The 17,574-nt window shown below is 36.2% G+C and overlaps 1 protein-coding gene across 1 annotated transcript in view; it reads left to right on the top strand.

Annotated features, from left to right (window-relative positions):
• DNER (delta/notch like EGF repeat containing) overlaps positions 1-17,574 on the top strand; it is an 80,709-nt gene that overhangs the window by 43,023 nt on the left and 20,112 nt on the right. The window contains exon 8 of the mRNA XM_035895213.1: positions 7,714-7,938. Within this exon, the coding sequence (XP_035751106.1) occupies positions 7,714-7,938 (225 nt within the window). The remainder of the gene's footprint in view (positions 1-7,713; positions 7,939-17,574) is intronic.

Below are 17,574 nucleotides of genomic sequence, written 5' to 3'. Positions count from 1 at the left end.
ACTTTGGCGCTGCCATTGCACTAGCTTAGTATTTAGGCTGTGTGCTTTGCTCTCTTTCCTTCTGGGCAAATTGGTACCACTTTCTCAGTATTCTGGTATTTTTGTTTGTTGGCACTTCTGTTCTTATTATGTGTTACATACCTGAGCTCCTTTTCTGATGGAGTCTTGAGGTTTTTTGTGGCTTCTGGACTCTCCTTAAAGATACGATGTACTTTTTGACCCTTACAAGGAAAGACAAAATAAATTACAATTACTTAGCTAACTTCAAGAAGTACCTCTTTGCTCATAGATTTTTTTGATAGGCAAACATGCTTTTTGGGTCACCTGTCTGAAACTTTCTGTGCGGTTACCAGCTCTAGTCTCCCAGTATTATTTCCATGTTTCCAAGAACAGCTGTGTTCTAGAGTGAGGATAGAATTGGGGGAAGAGCTGTAACTCTGCTTATTTATGTGTCTAACATGCTCACATGGTATAAATGTTTTCAAAAAGCACTGGGGCAACACAAGAAAAAGATTTAACTGAAATACACTTACAACTCTTGTTAAAGTCAGTTTTTGTATATTGACCTGTATTTCCAATGTAGAAAAATTCTTTGGAGGGGATATAAAGTTCCAGGAACGGCTTTCTGGACTGCCCAGGGTTATTTCCCTTAGAAAGAATAGTCTTGTATGTGCCATGTCTGAATCTCAGTCCCTTGGACATGAGAAAATCATTCTTAGGTTTGCAGGAACAAATGCTACCATGTGAGCATGGTTGCTCTTCTTGAGTGAGGCTATGATAACAGTAGCCCCAAATGTTTTCCCTGACTCCCTGATAATTACCATTGTTTCAAAGAGCAAATGCTTCCCATGAAGTTATGTAGCTGGGCTTCCTACTCGTATCCTTTCCACGAAGAGGGGAGAGCATTGGTGCAGAGGTGACACAGTCTGCCTGCAAGGGCCAGTGCTATTGCTCTGGAGTAGCCTAATGGGCGTATTGGGTAATAAAGTGTTGCTTTTCCATCTTGTTCTGGAAGACCTACTGATGCTAACAAGCTCAGGAATTCAGATATTTTGTGGAAGGAAAGAAAGGGATTGATTTAACAAAATATATTGTCTAAATTTACTAATGACTGCCTCTCCCATGATTCTTCGTTCTTCTCTTGAGGTGTTATCCTCTCATAGAGGCATATTTCGAGAGCTTTTGTTTGGGTTTTGAAGAGATTTGGTTATTTTAATACATACAACAAAGGATAGTTAACGGAAAATTGCAGATGCAGTAACTTGCAGTTTTGCTATTTTTAGCATGTCCTCAAATTTTCCATTAAAAAAAAAACGTACCAAACCCCCGTGATAGGTGTCTAACTTAAGTGAGGTCTCTTGCTCTGCTGCTGTTCTCCTGCTGTGCTTAATGGTAATTGCTTGTTGAGAAGAGGCCTTTCTTTCTATAGTGCTAATTCAGCACTGGGGGGAAAGGTAGCTAAGGAGCTTATACACGTGTGAAAACGAAAAGACTTGGAGATATAATGTGGTTAGGCAGAAAGGGATAAGAGAAGATGGAAAGTATGACAAAGGGAAAAGAAAAAGATGGCAGGAAAAGGAATGAGATAGAGACAATGAGGAATGATCTTGAGATTGTGCATTTCTTTTTACAAATGAGATCTGTGCTCATGAAAGAAGAATGTGATAACTTACAGAAGGTGAGATCTAAGGCACTAAAAAAGCAGCCTAGATCAGATATGAACATTTCATGATTATTCTTTAGACAATATTACTGTCTTAAGGGTCTTTTAGTAAAGAAAACTTCCTTAAGCTTGCAGATTCCATTTTCTGTGTGATGCATTATATATTTTAATGTCCAAAATATGTCAGAAAATAAACAGCTATCTGAAGTTCTTGAGTCACCTGTACTAAAGAGAAAATTGGATTTTATACTCAAATTTATAGTGAAGAAGCTTAAGCAATACTAAGGACTGAAGAATTTGTTAAAAATTTTGGCTCTGTTATTGCAGAAAGGATGTTTGGGATGTTGTACTTACAATGAGGTAGGGATTTTTGATTATCTGGTTTAAAGTTTCATTATAATAAACATATATTTAGCAAATATTACCTTCAAATGATCATGCAAAGAAATCTCTAGACATTCTAAAAACCTACACATGATAAGCATTTGTCAACCTGAACATGGATATTTGAAATTTATATTCAGAATGATTCTATAAATACCCATATCACTCTTAAATATTTCCTCTGATTTTCTTCCACTTATTGTAATGTATAGCATACATTACCACTGTATTGACAGTAATATTAATTCATTTTATTTGATTGATTGATCAATTTATAAATTTGGTTACTTAATTTTCTTTTAAGTCACTGAGAAGTTATGTAAATTCCCAAAGCACCTTGAAGTGGAATTCAATATACACATAATAATTAGAAACATTAAAAAAGCTGGTTGGAGTAAGCAAATGTAATTACAGTAAATGTTTCAGCAATGGACAAATTAGTTATCCTTATTTATGTAGTTATTAAATTCATTGAAATCTTTGTCAAAAGTTTTTTTTAAAAAAGTAATACAAATCTCACTGTTGTGTTCCTTACACATGGAAATTTTGTAAAGTTGATAGAATGAAAGACTTGGTACCTGTGTGTGTATATATTACATATTTTAAACTTTTGGAGAGCCTTTATTAATTTTGCTCCTAAGATAATACTAAAATAAATTAGTAGTGGAATATGGTTTTGAACAAAGCCAGATAATAATGAACAAAGCTCAGATCAGTTATTACAACAAAGAAATAAACTTCTGTTGCAAGATGTTTCTGAGGTTCTATTACATGCAATTTTAATGTCTTCATGATGTCTACAGATGAACTGCATTCAGTATTGTAGGAAAACATTAATCTTTGATAAAAATAGGAAGCATTCAGCTGGCCAGCCACATGAAACTGACTTGGATTCTTGGGGGTTTGCTACATTCTCTATGCGGAGGTCACCTGCTCTGACAGAAGTGGCAGAAATCTTCTAATTCAGATTCATATATTTTTGAAAAATACTCATCAGCAATAGTGGATTTCATAGCCATCCTGTAGAAGAAGATAGGGAGAAAACAATGTTATGATTAGGAGTTTAACATATACATTACTTGAAATTCGCATTTCAGGACTGATTTGATTTTGCTACTGACAATTTGAGCTGACTAGCTGCAGAGAACTACAGCTAGGCAGCACACTGAGCGCCAGCACCCTGAAATACCTGCAGGTATTTCTGGAAGTACTGGAAAGCAGCAAATTTATGAATGCTCTTATTGTAGTTTCTGTGGTTTAAAAAATAAAAAGTTTGACAGCTATAGAAGATGCTAAGTTGTGATTCATAGTGTTGATTTGCAATAGCAGCTAGAAAAAGTACATTGTCACCATGAATTTTAATTGACTGGGAGAAGTTATTTGCCTAGATTAAGAATAGTTTAAGTTTCAAGGTCTTCACTTTTTCTGGGATTCATTGTTCATGTAAAAGCCTTTTTCTATAGTGTATCTTGCAGATGTGATTTAACTTCTTTAGTTTTATGTACAATAAACCTATTATCTTGATTCCAGGAAACTAGGTCACACAGCTGTTGCGTATGGAAGATTTCCCAAGGTTACTGGTGATTAGAAAATGCAGAATTCTTCATATTACCATAAGAGAGTTTAATTTACCCGAAGAACATTTTGTTGTTAATTAAAAATTTTTATGGCTGTTTAGTTTCTAGTATTTTCTGCTAATCTAATGTTTTTACCTGGCATCTTCCCAAATTGTTCCTATTTTTCATAGACTTCTCCTTAATGCTTTAACAGGTTTAGCCTCTGTTCATCTTTATCTGCTAAGACTTAGCTAGGGTGGATTTCAATAAACATCTTAGAAGTACAGTTTAATGATTTCTTTTTTTCTTATGATGAGTACCTTTTTTCCCTTTACAGAATTCTGTTGAAATTCCATCAGGCATCTTGTATTTCCACATAAAACAATTTTCTATAGGAGGGAAAAAAGAAATTGTCTGTATTTCTTTTAATATTTATCCCTGTATTTCAAATCTAAATATTTTGTAATCCCTGTTCCTAGCAATTCACAGAGTTATTTTTTCACATTTGTGTAATTCTTGGAATTAGGTCTAATATAACATTCAGGCGAGTTGGTTATTCTGCAGGCTGTATAAAAAGCAGTTGTACAGTATCTTCAGATAATGTTTAACTTCCTTGATTTTTACCTGGCTCTTTTGCTTTCAATAGCCAAGTAATTAAAATCCCACCAGGATGACGAATCTGGCTTTTATCCAGAGCTTTTCTATCTCTGAAAAAATTTTCTGATCTAGTTTCTATCATTGCCCTGGAGGACTGTAGCCATACATGAAGAATATCACCTGACTTACTACTCTTCTTGACAGCTAGCCAAATGGTCTGATCTGTGTGAGCACAAATATTGTATTGTGGTTTTCAGCACTATAAATCTTTTCTAATATTGCCTTTCCCCTTTACCTTCAGTGTTATTCCTTTGGTAAAATTTGCATTCAGATCTTTCGAAACACCAGTAGTCTTCACATTTCAGTCATGTCTGTGTTATACCAATAATGACCTAGATGCAGAGTTGGGGTTGTGTTAGCTGTCTGAAAAACATACAGCATTTTATTCTGCTTTCAATCAACATACCTCTGAATCAGAGTTTTAAATTTATTATTTGTATTATTTTTTTTCAACAATTTTATTGATATGGACTTAAATGGACATTTAGAAATGCCAAAATAATAGATCTTCAATTTAGGTGTGTAACTACTGCTGCTTTGAGTATTTCCGGATGTTTAACTCATACATAAGTTTTAAACTTCCAGAATCAACTAACTGCATTTCACAGTGCAGTCAAAGATAGCACAAGGGCAACATGTTTTAGTGTATTTTAAACCTGCATATGTTCCTGAAGTGCTTTGTCACTTGAAACATTAGCCATCTGCCAGTAAGCTTCTCTTTGTAGGGAAGATTATTGCAAAGGTTATAGTGAAGCAGCATTAGAGTCATTGCGTGACCTCAGGTCTCCCTGATTCTTTTTATTCTGGTTTCAGAGTTAGTGTAGAGATTTCACCAGACTCATTGGCTGATCTGCTCCTGGTAATAGTTAAAAGTTCTTGCAGATTCTTTTAGATTTGTCCGGGATTTTATGATAATAGTACAGGCTTTTAAAATTTGTCCAGTTGTTGCTGGAATTAGATTCTTGATTTTAGGGTTTCTGTTCTTTTCAGTTTCTCATGGTTATGCAGTTACCATCTACAGGAGGGACCTCTAATACAGGATTCCACAATGTTTTTAAGCTCTCCCTCTTCAGCATTAGTATGCAGGTGGTCCTGATAACCCGCCCTAAGCCATAGGGTTGCAAAACGGAGAGGGCAGAAGGCTCTTGGCTCTGTTCTTTGCCTGTGCCCTGCCAGACTTGCTTTTCTTTCCTGGTCTGTTCCTGAGTTATTTATGACTAAACTGTTAAAAGTTCAATCTCTAGGTTTTTTTCTTGGTTTTATTACTTTTTTTAAAAAATTGGATTATTTTTTCTTTGTTTTTCATTCCATAGGTCTGGCATAAGACTTACAAACATATAAGGGAAATGTGGCTTTTCGAGTCATTTGTCCAGGACCTAATATTATGAGGATGCTACTAAAATCCTGCTGCCAACAGTGCCCAAGAATATCCTAGTTTTGTCTCAAACTCACAGTGCAGTTGTGGCCTTTCCATCTTTTTCTTAGTTACAATAATCTAAGTTTTGTTAATTCTCTGAGTAGATCCCTATAGTACACTCTGTGTGGGTTACTCACCTTGGTTTAATATCCATTTCCCCCTCTCTCTGAGGCAGTTCACTGAGCTCATGTGTAACTTTAACATCCTTAGGCTGATTATCTAAGCCCTCACTCACTCTTCAAGTCTTGACCCAATCTTTCTAGAACAAACTGTAGAATTTGAACCTTTTAGTAAATGTTTGGGGTTTTTTTGTTATGCTTTAAAATGTAAACTTCTCTTTCTTATGCACTTGTTTTCAGAAATGCCAGCTCCTGACTTGCTACCCATGATTACAGTGCCAGAAATACAGTTAAACACAGTTTAACTCACCTGAATGTGAATCATGAATAATTAGAAGAGAAAGAATATCAAAATGCCCTGAAAGTAACACTTTTGTCAAAATTAACTGAAAACTGTTTCCTGGTGAATTGTACCTTGCTTGAAATGTGGAATGACTTTTTTTAAACAAAAATAATATAAGATGCTATAAAATATGTATTGAATGTGGTATTTGGTCTCAATTTTGATATTCATTATAAGTTTTATACAATATAGGGGTTCAGTTCTAATACATCAACTGCTTTTAATCCAGCAGTGAGACTTTATAGATACAAAACCTGTAGAAGTAAGGCCAAAAATCTGCTTCATTCTATCAGGGGTAAGAGTTCAATATTGAGTGTTAATCCAAAGTGTCACCTGTCATTATTTGTTTTCACGCTCTGAGTTGTTGCAGGCTGCTATATACAGAGACGTCTCCTCCATCTTGATCCTTTCTTTCACCATTGGGGACATTTTGTGGTTGGGGTTTTTCTTGTTTGTTTGTTTGTTTGTAAATTTATTTTCCTCTATTTCTGATAAAATATTTTTCAAAACCTGGAATAGTTTTTAATTCATTTACTTATTTTCTTTGGTGTCTGAAATGTTGCTACAGTCTCCTGGGTAGCAGTGGCAATGTGGTCTGTTCTTTGTCTTTTCGACTGGCACAACTGCAGTGGTTTACACTTTCTGCTAGAGTGGATTGGTAAAGCTGACTTGATGAGCCTTGAGTGGAGGCTGGCCCGATTTGCTCCTAATTTCTCATTCCCAGTGATTAGTGTATTGTAATTTTAAGAGCTGTTCCACAATGTAAGATATTCCAGGGAATTCTGAGCCTGAAAACTGGTGGTCTATATGAATGGACCAAATACTCATCAAAAAATATTAGAGTTGAATGGAAAGGACAGTTTGCTTTTTTATTTGGAGGGGTGCTAGAATTTGAATTCTTTTCTGACTTGCTTTTGGGTACAGTAGCCATGCTTCACATTGCTATGTATGTGATAAAAACTGTAGCTAGTATACTGCAGTTTGTTCAAATATTATTTTCTACATCTGATTAAAACAACTCCCTTGCAAGGATATCCTTTTCTTTATGGCTAATTTTTACATGGTGTTGCTTCAATAAATCATTGTCTCTCCTGCTAATAAGAATTATGTTGTTGTAAAAGATAATCTTTTAAATTACTGAAGTTCAGGTAAACTCATGTGCTGCTTTAGAGGTTGTTATTCTTAACAAATGCATTAAAAGAAATGAGAAAGGCTGGCTTTGGCTTTTCTTTTTTTCCAGGCTAGTCTGTTCCTGATCTTTAGAAAGTGTCTTCTGATTTTCTAGCCAGATACACATTGTAAAGTGGATAAGCACTGTCAGATTCAACAAATATTTTTCCACTTCACTGTCTTAATCATATGATATGATTCTACCTGAAGCATCTTCTATCATACCATGTTAATGGGTAAAATTAGAGTTAAATATATCTAGGAAGTCTGTATTTTTGTAATTTTCATAGGACAAAAAAATAGGAATATAGATATGTCAGTGACTCACTTTTAACTTGCTTTAGTTATTAAAATTGTATGCATACCAGAATGTTTACTTATCAAAAACATTTATTTTTTTTTAGGGTTTTTAGGAACCTCTTGTGAAGACAAAATAGACCCTTGTGCGTCATCTCCCTGCCGGAATAATGGAACCTGTTATGCAGATAGACTTGCCTTCTCCTGCAGTTGTAGTCCTGGATTTACAGGACCTGCATGTGCTCAGCTGATTGACTTCTGCGCTCTGAATCCTTGTGCACATGGCATTTGTCGCAGTGTTGGAACCAGCTACAAATGCCTCTGTATCCCTGGTTTGTACCAGCTACATGCTTTGTAAATCTTCTAATATTTTTATATGTAGATTCCAATATATATAGTTTAAAATTACTTCCTTTTGTCTTTTTGGTATGTAAACCACATTAGGCAGATGTCCTATCTGTTAAGAATAATGATAGGAATCTACCCATTACATTTGGCAAATCAGAAATTGCAGAGTAAGCACTGAAAGTACCCATATGGCTTGGTTGATACCTACAGCTGCATTATAAAACTGTAGTCTGCAGGATGAATCTTCTTCAGGTGAGGTATCAGTGTCATTGAAATTACAAAATTTGGTAGAGAGAATGGAAAATGTGGCACTGGATCATTTGGGAAGGAGTGGAAACAAACAAGGTAGCTGAACAAATGTAGAGAAGGAAAAAAGAAATTGGTTATCCCAAAGGGTTTAGTTCTGCCATCCATGTTTGCATAAATTCTGTTTTCAGAAGTTCCAGTGATACTGCTTATGTGAGTACAGCTAGTAGACTCAGCTGGTACTTATTTCATAATACAGCCTAACAGTGCATGGTGTCTCAGTCGTATTTTGCTTAGCTCTAGATTTTTTTCTTCATTGTGCCAATGTAACAGAATATTGGGGTGCTTATAGCTCCCTTTATACATTTTAGCAATGGTAATTAATAGGTGAAGTAGCAGTTAGAATGAATGAACTCATGTGCTGCACATCTACTACTGCTTAAGCACTTACGGAGTGAAAACCAATAATCTTTGTTTTCATTTCTATAATTTTGGCACTTTTTTAAAAAAGTATGTTGCTATAAGACTGTAAACTTGAAAATGGCAGAAGTTAAGGGGAAAATAAATCCCCAGTGTATAAGAGATAAGCTAAGGAGTGGTATTGGATAGTTAGTAGCTCTACATATACATAAAGCTGTGACATGCATGTTGTTCTCCAAAGTTCCTTTCAAAGGAATACCTCCTCTCTGCTGCCTTGCCTTGCGGGAAACCAGTTGCAATTCTCCAACCCTTTTTCCTTCCTTCTGAGTTAGCAGGATGTGGAGGTATCCTACCAGACACAAAGGTTTTGCCTGAAGTAGGCAAGTACTCCTATAGATGGTGGTGAGCCTGAACATTAGTACATGCCACATCCAGATGTTTTCTTTTTAGCCTGTGCATAGAAAGAAGTCAGCTTCTTTCTCTTCCAGAAAGAAGTTTCTCCTTTTCCTCCCAAGAAAGATGCCCACAGTCTGTTCCTAGAACACTTCAGATTAGAATAGTGAGGCTTGGGACAAAAAGAAAGTAAAATATTTAATTTAACTTTCATGTATTATTGGTACTTTGAGGAAGAAAGATGTCAGTGCTGCTTCTGCTTCTTATGGCGTTAGGGCAAGGTGAAACATAGAGAACTCTCCTATTTTCCTTGAAGAGTGAGCCTTTATCTCAGATTCTGTAGCCCATAAAACTGGTATCTCATGTGAAGAGAGATCACTGATGACACAAGAATTGCCAGCTAATGTCCTTGTCTCGGACAGTATATTGAGTGCATGCTTCAAAGTGTTGCTTTCAGTAACAGGTATGAGAGATCTTCAAGGAAATTCTAGATGTTGGGATTAAAGTTCAAAACTGCTTAAGGATGAAAGCATCATCACATCGTAGGAATAATGGATTCATTTTTGAAAATAAGTCGTCACTCATTGTATCAATAAATGTGGTAAGAGCAGGTTTCAGCATTATGAATACCTCAGCATAAGGTATAGTGTTGTGTAGCAAGATTCTCACTGATGTGTGCTGTCCTGAGAGAGAGGCCACAACACGGTTGTGTTGTTTCACAGTTTTATTGCTGAAATTTTCTTCTTGCAGTGTGTTTTGATTTTTGGAATGAAGATATACTTTTAGTAATAGGTTAGACAACTGGCTATATGGTACTTAGTGCAGTTACAAAGTTTGTGCATATATAATACAATTATCCTGATCCAGTGCATGATATAACAGCAAAGTCTGTTTTGACTAAATTTTATAAAGCCTGTTCAAAAAAGGTAAATTTTGGAGCTCATTTGAATGAGCAGTCCTAACTTTTCTAGAATGTCTAGGTTTTTTGCATTGATTCTGATAGGTCTGACTTTAACTGGTATAAAAACCACAAATCTTCTGTGCATTTTGTGTTGAGTTGTTTCTCCACCAGAATGGATTAGTTTTATTTGTGGGTATGGGGAGTCTGTAATGACATGCAGCATTTTTAGAAGGTGTCAGAATTAATCACTGCTATTTAGAGACATGGAAAGAACCTCCAGAAGTTGTTTTTTGGAGAGGTACTCACAAATAAACAGAAGCTAGTGGAAATTTGTAGTTTGGATTTGACAGATTTATAATAAAATTACATACCTCTCTATAAAGGATAAAAATATGAAAGTGAAATGCAGACAGTACCGTAGTAGTGTTATCTCATAATTCATTTGTTGTTCAGCAGAAGTGAATTTATAAATACAGGATTGTAAGAATCTCATGTAAGAGCTTTAGCCATTGAGACGTATTAACTTATTTAACAACAAAAAAAAGAAGCCTCTATTTTATGGACAGATTTTCAGGAAGCGTCCTCAATTCTTCTGCTTGCAACTTTTCAGAAGCCAGAGGGTATGTAGATTTTTGTGGCAAGATGGGTCCAGATGTTTACGTGACCTCAAATGTTTTCAGCTCAGATGTTTCTGTGAATGGTGTAGGCAGTTTTCATCTGAACAGAACAACAGCATTATGTAATGCAGAAGAGTATTTCCTGGCATGTGGTTTGTTTTATATATTTCAGGAGGTGAAGATGATAATTCTTTCATTACAAATTTTCAGTCTTCCTTTTTGAAGTGTTTAATTGCTTTGCTGTTCATTTGCATAATAGAGGAATCCTTAGAGAAAAGGATTGGGTATTGAGATGAAGAGCAACAGGCCTAATCATATTTAAGTAGAGCTAGCATATCCTGTCTTATTAAGAGCACAAACTAGAATTCATATCAGTTGATAATTAGTTCTATGTCTGACAAAATATTTTTTTGAGTGCAGGTAGTTGAAATTGCCAGGTGCCATTTTCCTAAATTCATTTTTAGAACTGAAAATTTAATAGTTAAATATTTACTCATTCATTTTGGATATTCTTCTCCTTACCCACCCAGCACCCAGAAGGGCTAAATAGCAGAGGGAGTGAACAGGAAAAAAAGGTTTGAAGTTAAAAAAAGATACTGAAAGACAGGAAAAAAAAAACCTCAGCAGGTAGGAATATGAGAGTTAATTGGTAGCATCAACCTATTCCTTGGCTGGGTGGTGAGTACTTTGTTAACTTGTTCAGATTCATAACGGAAAACTGCTGTGTTTCTAGCTATTGAATGGTACAAGCAGTTAGGGCATGGTCAAGAAAAATCTCTACAGAGGACGGAAAAGCTATTGAGATGAGGAGCTGCCCAGCACTGGGAACAAGGAAATGATCAAAATGTATCAATATGCTTTGATCTTTAAGTGGTTTATAATATATGACTGAAACCACAGTTGGCTGAAAAAACCCAGAGATTGATGAAGAGCTTTTTTTAAGAACAGCAGTGCTGTATATGCTCTGAGAAGTTCTGAAAAGAATTATCAGGATTAAGATGCTTTGAATTGTAGAAATCAAAACACAGGGAGATTCTACACTTGTATAAGCAGTGGGAAGATATGTCAAGTCAACAGAAACCTCAATTTCCCAATTAGTGTAAAAAAATTTTCTTCCAAATTCCTGGTATAAAAAGGGATCCAGTTTCCAAACTGGAGCATTGGGAGCTGTCCAGCATGGGCGCCCTTTCCCTAGTCATCTATGGTAGGAAAAACTAGGCATTTCTTTTTCCAAATAAAACAAGGAAGTTTTAGTTTTCTTCAGAATGTTCTTTGCCTGTGCTTCAAGCAACAGAAAGCTAGTTAACTATTCTTGGACAAATAAAAGCTTTGTTCCTGAAATTTGTCACTTAAACATGATTAGAAGTTGTTGGTTGGATTTGTTCAAATTAATTCTGTGTCACACAGGACTTAAAGGTAGTCTCACGTCTCGTGTTATGAAAACTTATTTTTATTTAAGTAATATTTGTGCATTTAAAAGTTAGCCAGATGAGAAGCCATAGACGCTGCATGCAAGACTATATATGGTACTTCTTTAATTGAACTCTCTTTTGTTGATCCATGTGTGAAATTTAATGGCAAGTATTTAAAAAAAATATATTTTTTTTCCAAAAAAATTGTAGACTGCTGTAAACTTCACTTTTAAAAATGACAACTTGTTTTAGGACTTCCCTCTGCAAATAATATTATTTGCTTTATATCAAGGTGGAACTGAAGGCCAAATTATGAGAGTTTGTTGGTCATCTTTCAATAATTTAGGAACTTCAATAACTTATTTCAAAAGTTCATTAAAGAACTTCACCTAAGTGGTAGCAAGGTAGAAGTAGTCAGAATTGTTTGTTTTCTTCTGTTAGAAACATACCATTATGCGGGGTTTTTCTTTCTTTTTTTTTTTTTTTATTCTTAGTAGATTAACCAATTACCTTCAGAGATTTTCCACATGAGTTAATGGCATAGTAAATAAGCGGGAGTGAACTTCTCTGTAGATCAGCATTTAGAAGGCATCATGATACACCCTTTGCCAGTGGTTTGAGTAATTACTGTGTGTAAGGCAGATAAGCAATTAAACGTGAGGATTCCCATGTTCCAAATCCTAAAAAAAAATCCCTGAAGGAGTGACTATTGAATGTGGCCTAACACATTTTTTGTATCTTCATCAAAAAGCAGTTTGATAGAGTGGATGAATTATGTCTCTGGTATATTAAAAAGCTGGATTCTATTTACAGTTTTGGCTGCAGAGACTTTGATGGTCTCTGTTACAATTACTTGTAAAGTGGATGAATAAAATTTGTGTGTAGTTTAATATCATTGTCAAGGGTTAATAATAAACATACTGAACTACATAAAGATCCTACCATACGTAAGTAGGAAAGCAATCATCTCTGCCTCTTTACCCTGAGGCTTTCTGGCTCTCAGCGTCAGTGTGCCAGCTCCTAGACTACTGACTTCTTTGTACAGGAGTCTTTCACTTTCAGACATGTCCCTGAATTCAAGTACATTTTTTTTTTTTCCAGATGCATTAATGGAAGTTTATTAAATGACATTTTAGAACTCTTTTCTATAATGGCTATATGGTATATCTGAAACATACTGTTTCAAAAACTTTAGAACCTGCCACTTATTTTTTGTGTTCAGTTCTAGAATGCCGTGGGGCTTTTTGAGGTATTTGACAGAGGATATAATTTCTTATTACAGAAGCAAAGTGCTGCAGAGTTTTGCTTATATGTGTGACCAGAATGCCATCCTTCTTTTATGCACTTTTTCTACTAGCAGGCATAGTGTCAGCTGGATTTTCATCTGTGTTACTTCTTCCTCAGAAATTAAACAGGAGTGGAATTTTAAACAGTTCCAATTAGCCCAAGGTCTGTGGAAGTCTCCTTGCTTGGTAGGCATTTTGACTTGCATGCTTTTTTGGCCAGTGTACAGATTTGAAGAATGATAAAGGATAGTTGCATATCTGCATAATTTGAGGAACACACACAACCAGGCATTTACTACTGCTTTTTTTGTGTGTTGGCTTTCATTGTGCGCAATGTTACAGGTAATCTGCATTATCTAATAGCTTGTATAGAAAAGCTAATTTGTATAAGTAAACTTGGAAAGCAGTCCAATGCTTCTGAATGTTCCCATTTCCAGAATGGAGGGAAAAAATGTGTAAGTTATTTCTAAGTTGAATATATTTCTTTCTCAAATGTCTGCTGAGAGTGCTCTGTGGAATTCAAAAGCCTATGCAGCAATACCTTCTATGCAACAATACCTGCTTCATATTATGTGTGTGATTTTCCAATTGCACATAAAACTTTACCTTTAAATCTTTAATGATATGCTTACACACCCAAATTACTAATACTCATCACCTGTCCCTTTACAGGTAACAAAGAAATACACAGTGTTTGAACATTAGATTCACAGTGTTGTGTTTTCATGCTTACTGCATGTTAAAGAGCTAATTTTGGTAAAAATTCTTGTGCTCATTTGTTGGATTTCTCATCTAGATCCTGGTTCATGAAACCAGTGGGATCCCATTGTGTCCATAGAACATTCATTTAGTCCCTGAACCTCAAAGCAGTTTCTTCCTCCTCTTGAACCTTTCCCCCTCTTTATATGCCATTATTTCAATAGAGCTGCTGTATCAATTTCAAATCCAAATATTTAGTATAGTCTTTTTAGTTTTGCCTGGCCCCAAATGAAGAAATCTATCTAGAAATTAAATAACAATATCACAGCAAAGTTTTGCATTTGGCTTTCTTAAAGCCATGGGGGTATGGAGTTTGAAACTGCAAAGCACGTGTACAGACATTAACCTCTGCCTTCTACTTCATAAATATGTATGATAGCAATCTAGAACATTTGGGGGGAAAAAAAAAACAGAAGAGGAGCATCAGAAAAAATTCCACAGGATATGAAGAGTGGTGGCAACTTCAGAAGTAGTACCGTGGTGTACGTTTCCTCTGCACTTTATTTTTCACTCGTGTAGCTTAATAGGTGGTTATAGCAGAGTAGGTTTACCTCAGGGCCTTTGCAGAGGCAAATGCAACATTTGTAGCAGCAGCAATTTTTTTTTCTCTGTCTTTTCCCTTCCCACATTTTGGAACTGGGGCAGGAAATGCAAGCTCTGGCAGAAGTGACTTTAGTTTAATTCCAGTTCTAGACTGTCTGTGAGCCCTTTATTGTCTCTGTTTCCTCATCTTGTTTCTACTTCTACATTAAGACAACCCTCCACGCAATCTGGCTGTGGTGGTAAGCATGCCCTCCTACCGTCCTGCCATCTGGAGCAGCTCTTCTCTCTTTCTTTTACTTAGTTGCTGTATAAGCTCACACTTTAACTGAACACATGCAACTGTTAGCGAGCGGCCATATATATTAACTGATGCTATTCCCTGCAAAATAGAGCTCTCTTGCATTGTATCCCATTAGGCCTCCCCATAAAGATGGGATTTTTGTCCTGCTGCCTTGATTTGCTGAAGTGTTAAGTGTGGATAAGCCCAGGGAATCGCTGTCAAGGAGCTAGTGTCTAAGAAAGCCTCAAAAGCTCACAACTTGTTCTTTATTGATTGATAAAGGGAATAGTAAGACTCTCCCTCTCTCTTTTGTTAACCTGATAGTGCAGATATTCTCAAGATGTTGACAAGCACTGCTGTATCTTTTGCTCTGTCAGCTGCTCTCGAAGGCTTTGACAAAACCAGTGGCTTCTCCTCATCAGCCTGCATGACACAGATTGTGTGTTCCCTTTCATGTTTTGTTCCTTTGCAGTTTTTAACATAGCCAGGTGCAAAGAGAGCGCACCTCAGCATGTAGCTGTCTGAAGACCATGCCAGAGAGCATCAGGCAAATATCCTGACCTCTTCAGGGCAGCCTCCCTGTTGCTTAAGAAAAAGATAGATAGATTTGGGAATCCAGAAGAGCGTGGCAACAGATCTGTTCCTGCCTTTGTAATGACCAGTAGCAGACGGACAGTCATGTAGAGGGAGAAGGGGTAATGCAGGAACATCTTTATTTTAGGATTATGTTTAGGTTCTCTGTCCATTCCCCAGCCTCTGAAGAGAGCACATCAGAATGGGACCGTCATTGGCAAGTTCTTGTGTTCATGTAGGTGCTGTAGGCATATCCAATTTCTAGTAACCTGGAAAAAAGAAGTTTAATAATATTAATTACCCTTTTTGAAACTGCAGTGCCCAATGTGGCTTTTTTCCTGCTCAGGTCACAGCAGCTGGAGAGGTGTTGTTAATGGAAGTATTGTTTGTTTCTTTCTGAGTATGCCCACAGAAATGTTATACACTATGAGAGATGCAAATAGCTGTATTTGGCATTGCTTGTGAACATAAAAGCAGCAGAATTATAATGTTGTTAGAAAGAGGAAGCAACTGTAATAGAGTCTGTTATTCTGAAGTTACTTATGAAAAAATGCCCTGTTTCCATCTAAATTATTTAATGAAAATATAGAAATAATTTATGTAGTCTTTTGGAGGATATATGTATAAATTCAGTATAATACATGGTTTATATATCAGTATAATTTAAAAGCAGTATTACAAAGAGAAAGGCTTGTCAAGAATGATATGGCGGGTCCTAGGTAGAAACATGTCTTTCCCTTGGGTGCCTGGTCCCACAGCAGAACTTTCTCCAGGCACATCCGTTGCAGTAGAAGGAAGCTGCTGGCATCAGGGTGAGGATGAGGAGGGTGAAATCATGTGTGGGCAAGACCTGCCCTCTCGTGGAGAGAGCCCATATCTTTCCCTCAGCATGTGCAGGGTCTGACAGTGTGGGCTGTCGCAGCCCAAAGGAGGCAATACGATAGTTCATATTGATTTTGGAAACCAGACAACTATTCAGCCGCAGATTTCCCTCTGCTCCCTTTGAAAAGTGAGAAGTGTGTAACACGTGCAAAATTCCCACCCCCCGCCCTTTTCAAAATACCCAATTACATCTGTGTTCAACACAGGTAATTCCCATATGTTTTTCTTTCAAGTTTTCTGATTTTGATAGTTTGTATGTTGGCTACAGATGCCACAACCTAGGGATATTTCCCTTTATCAGAAGCTAGATAAACTTCATCGTAGGCTAATAAAAAACCCATAACATTTAGCATAATTAATTCTCTATTGCTTGGCTAACAGCTTTGGAGAAAGTGGTTCTGAAATGTTTCTTAATAACCTACTAATCCAACTATTTACTATGAGAAGACAATTATGCGCAAAATCAAATGGGTAGTATTGCATACATCTTGTGTAGTACTAACATCTGTTGTATCTTCATATGGTTTTATTTTTAATTATTGAGAAGAGGGAGGAGGAATGAAAATGTGTCTGGAGGTGGCGTTTGTTGTGCTTTCTATGGTTCTGTGAGAATTTTAGGGACAATTTAGACCAGGGGAATGAATATAGATTGCCACTTACTAAGATGAGAATCTGCCCCTCTCTGGTTCCCTGTTCATGAAAGATACCCTCATGTCATGTCTCTAAGTTTTGCTAGTACCTAGATATTATCTGAAGAAGTAAAATCACACTGCAGAATCAACACTTCCTATTTCAGGCCTTTTCCCTGGCATCTTTATTCATGCCCATGGCATCTTTATTCATTGTATGCTCATTCATCTATTGCTTTTATAGCTATATGTAGTGAGTAAATCAAGATTTTAAAAAGCATATAAACACTGTTCCAATGCATGGTATTATATTATAGATTACAAGTACATATTCGTGGTATTGTATCACACTAATAGGAGGTCGAGGGGAGTATCAGCTATGATGAGTCAAGAAGGTTAAATGTTTAATGTATTTAAGCAAAATTAATCCGTGGTAGGGGTGTGGGAAGAGTGCCCTTCTCTACTGTTAACATACCATAACATAACGTATCTTATCTGTGTGAACATTCATTGTGAAACAATGTTTTTTACATGAAATCATATTTAAAACTGCTTTTTTTAAATGTGTAATATAGACCTTAATCAGAAAGGAATTTCAAGAACATTGAGCAAAGCTGAGAAAGAGGCAAGATTTTGTTTAAAACAAACAAAACATTTCCCGCTCTACATTGTTTTCAGT

The sequence above is a fragment of the Egretta garzetta genome, unplaced genomic scaffold, assembly GCF_000687185.1.
Source record: "Egretta garzetta isolate BGI_Z169 unplaced genomic scaffold, ASM68718v1 scaffold425, whole genome shotgun sequence".
In the NCBI taxonomy this organism is placed as follows: domain Eukaryota; kingdom Metazoa; phylum Chordata; class Aves; order Pelecaniformes; family Ardeidae; genus Egretta; species Egretta garzetta.
This window is presented reverse-complemented; position numbering and strand designations above follow the sequence as displayed.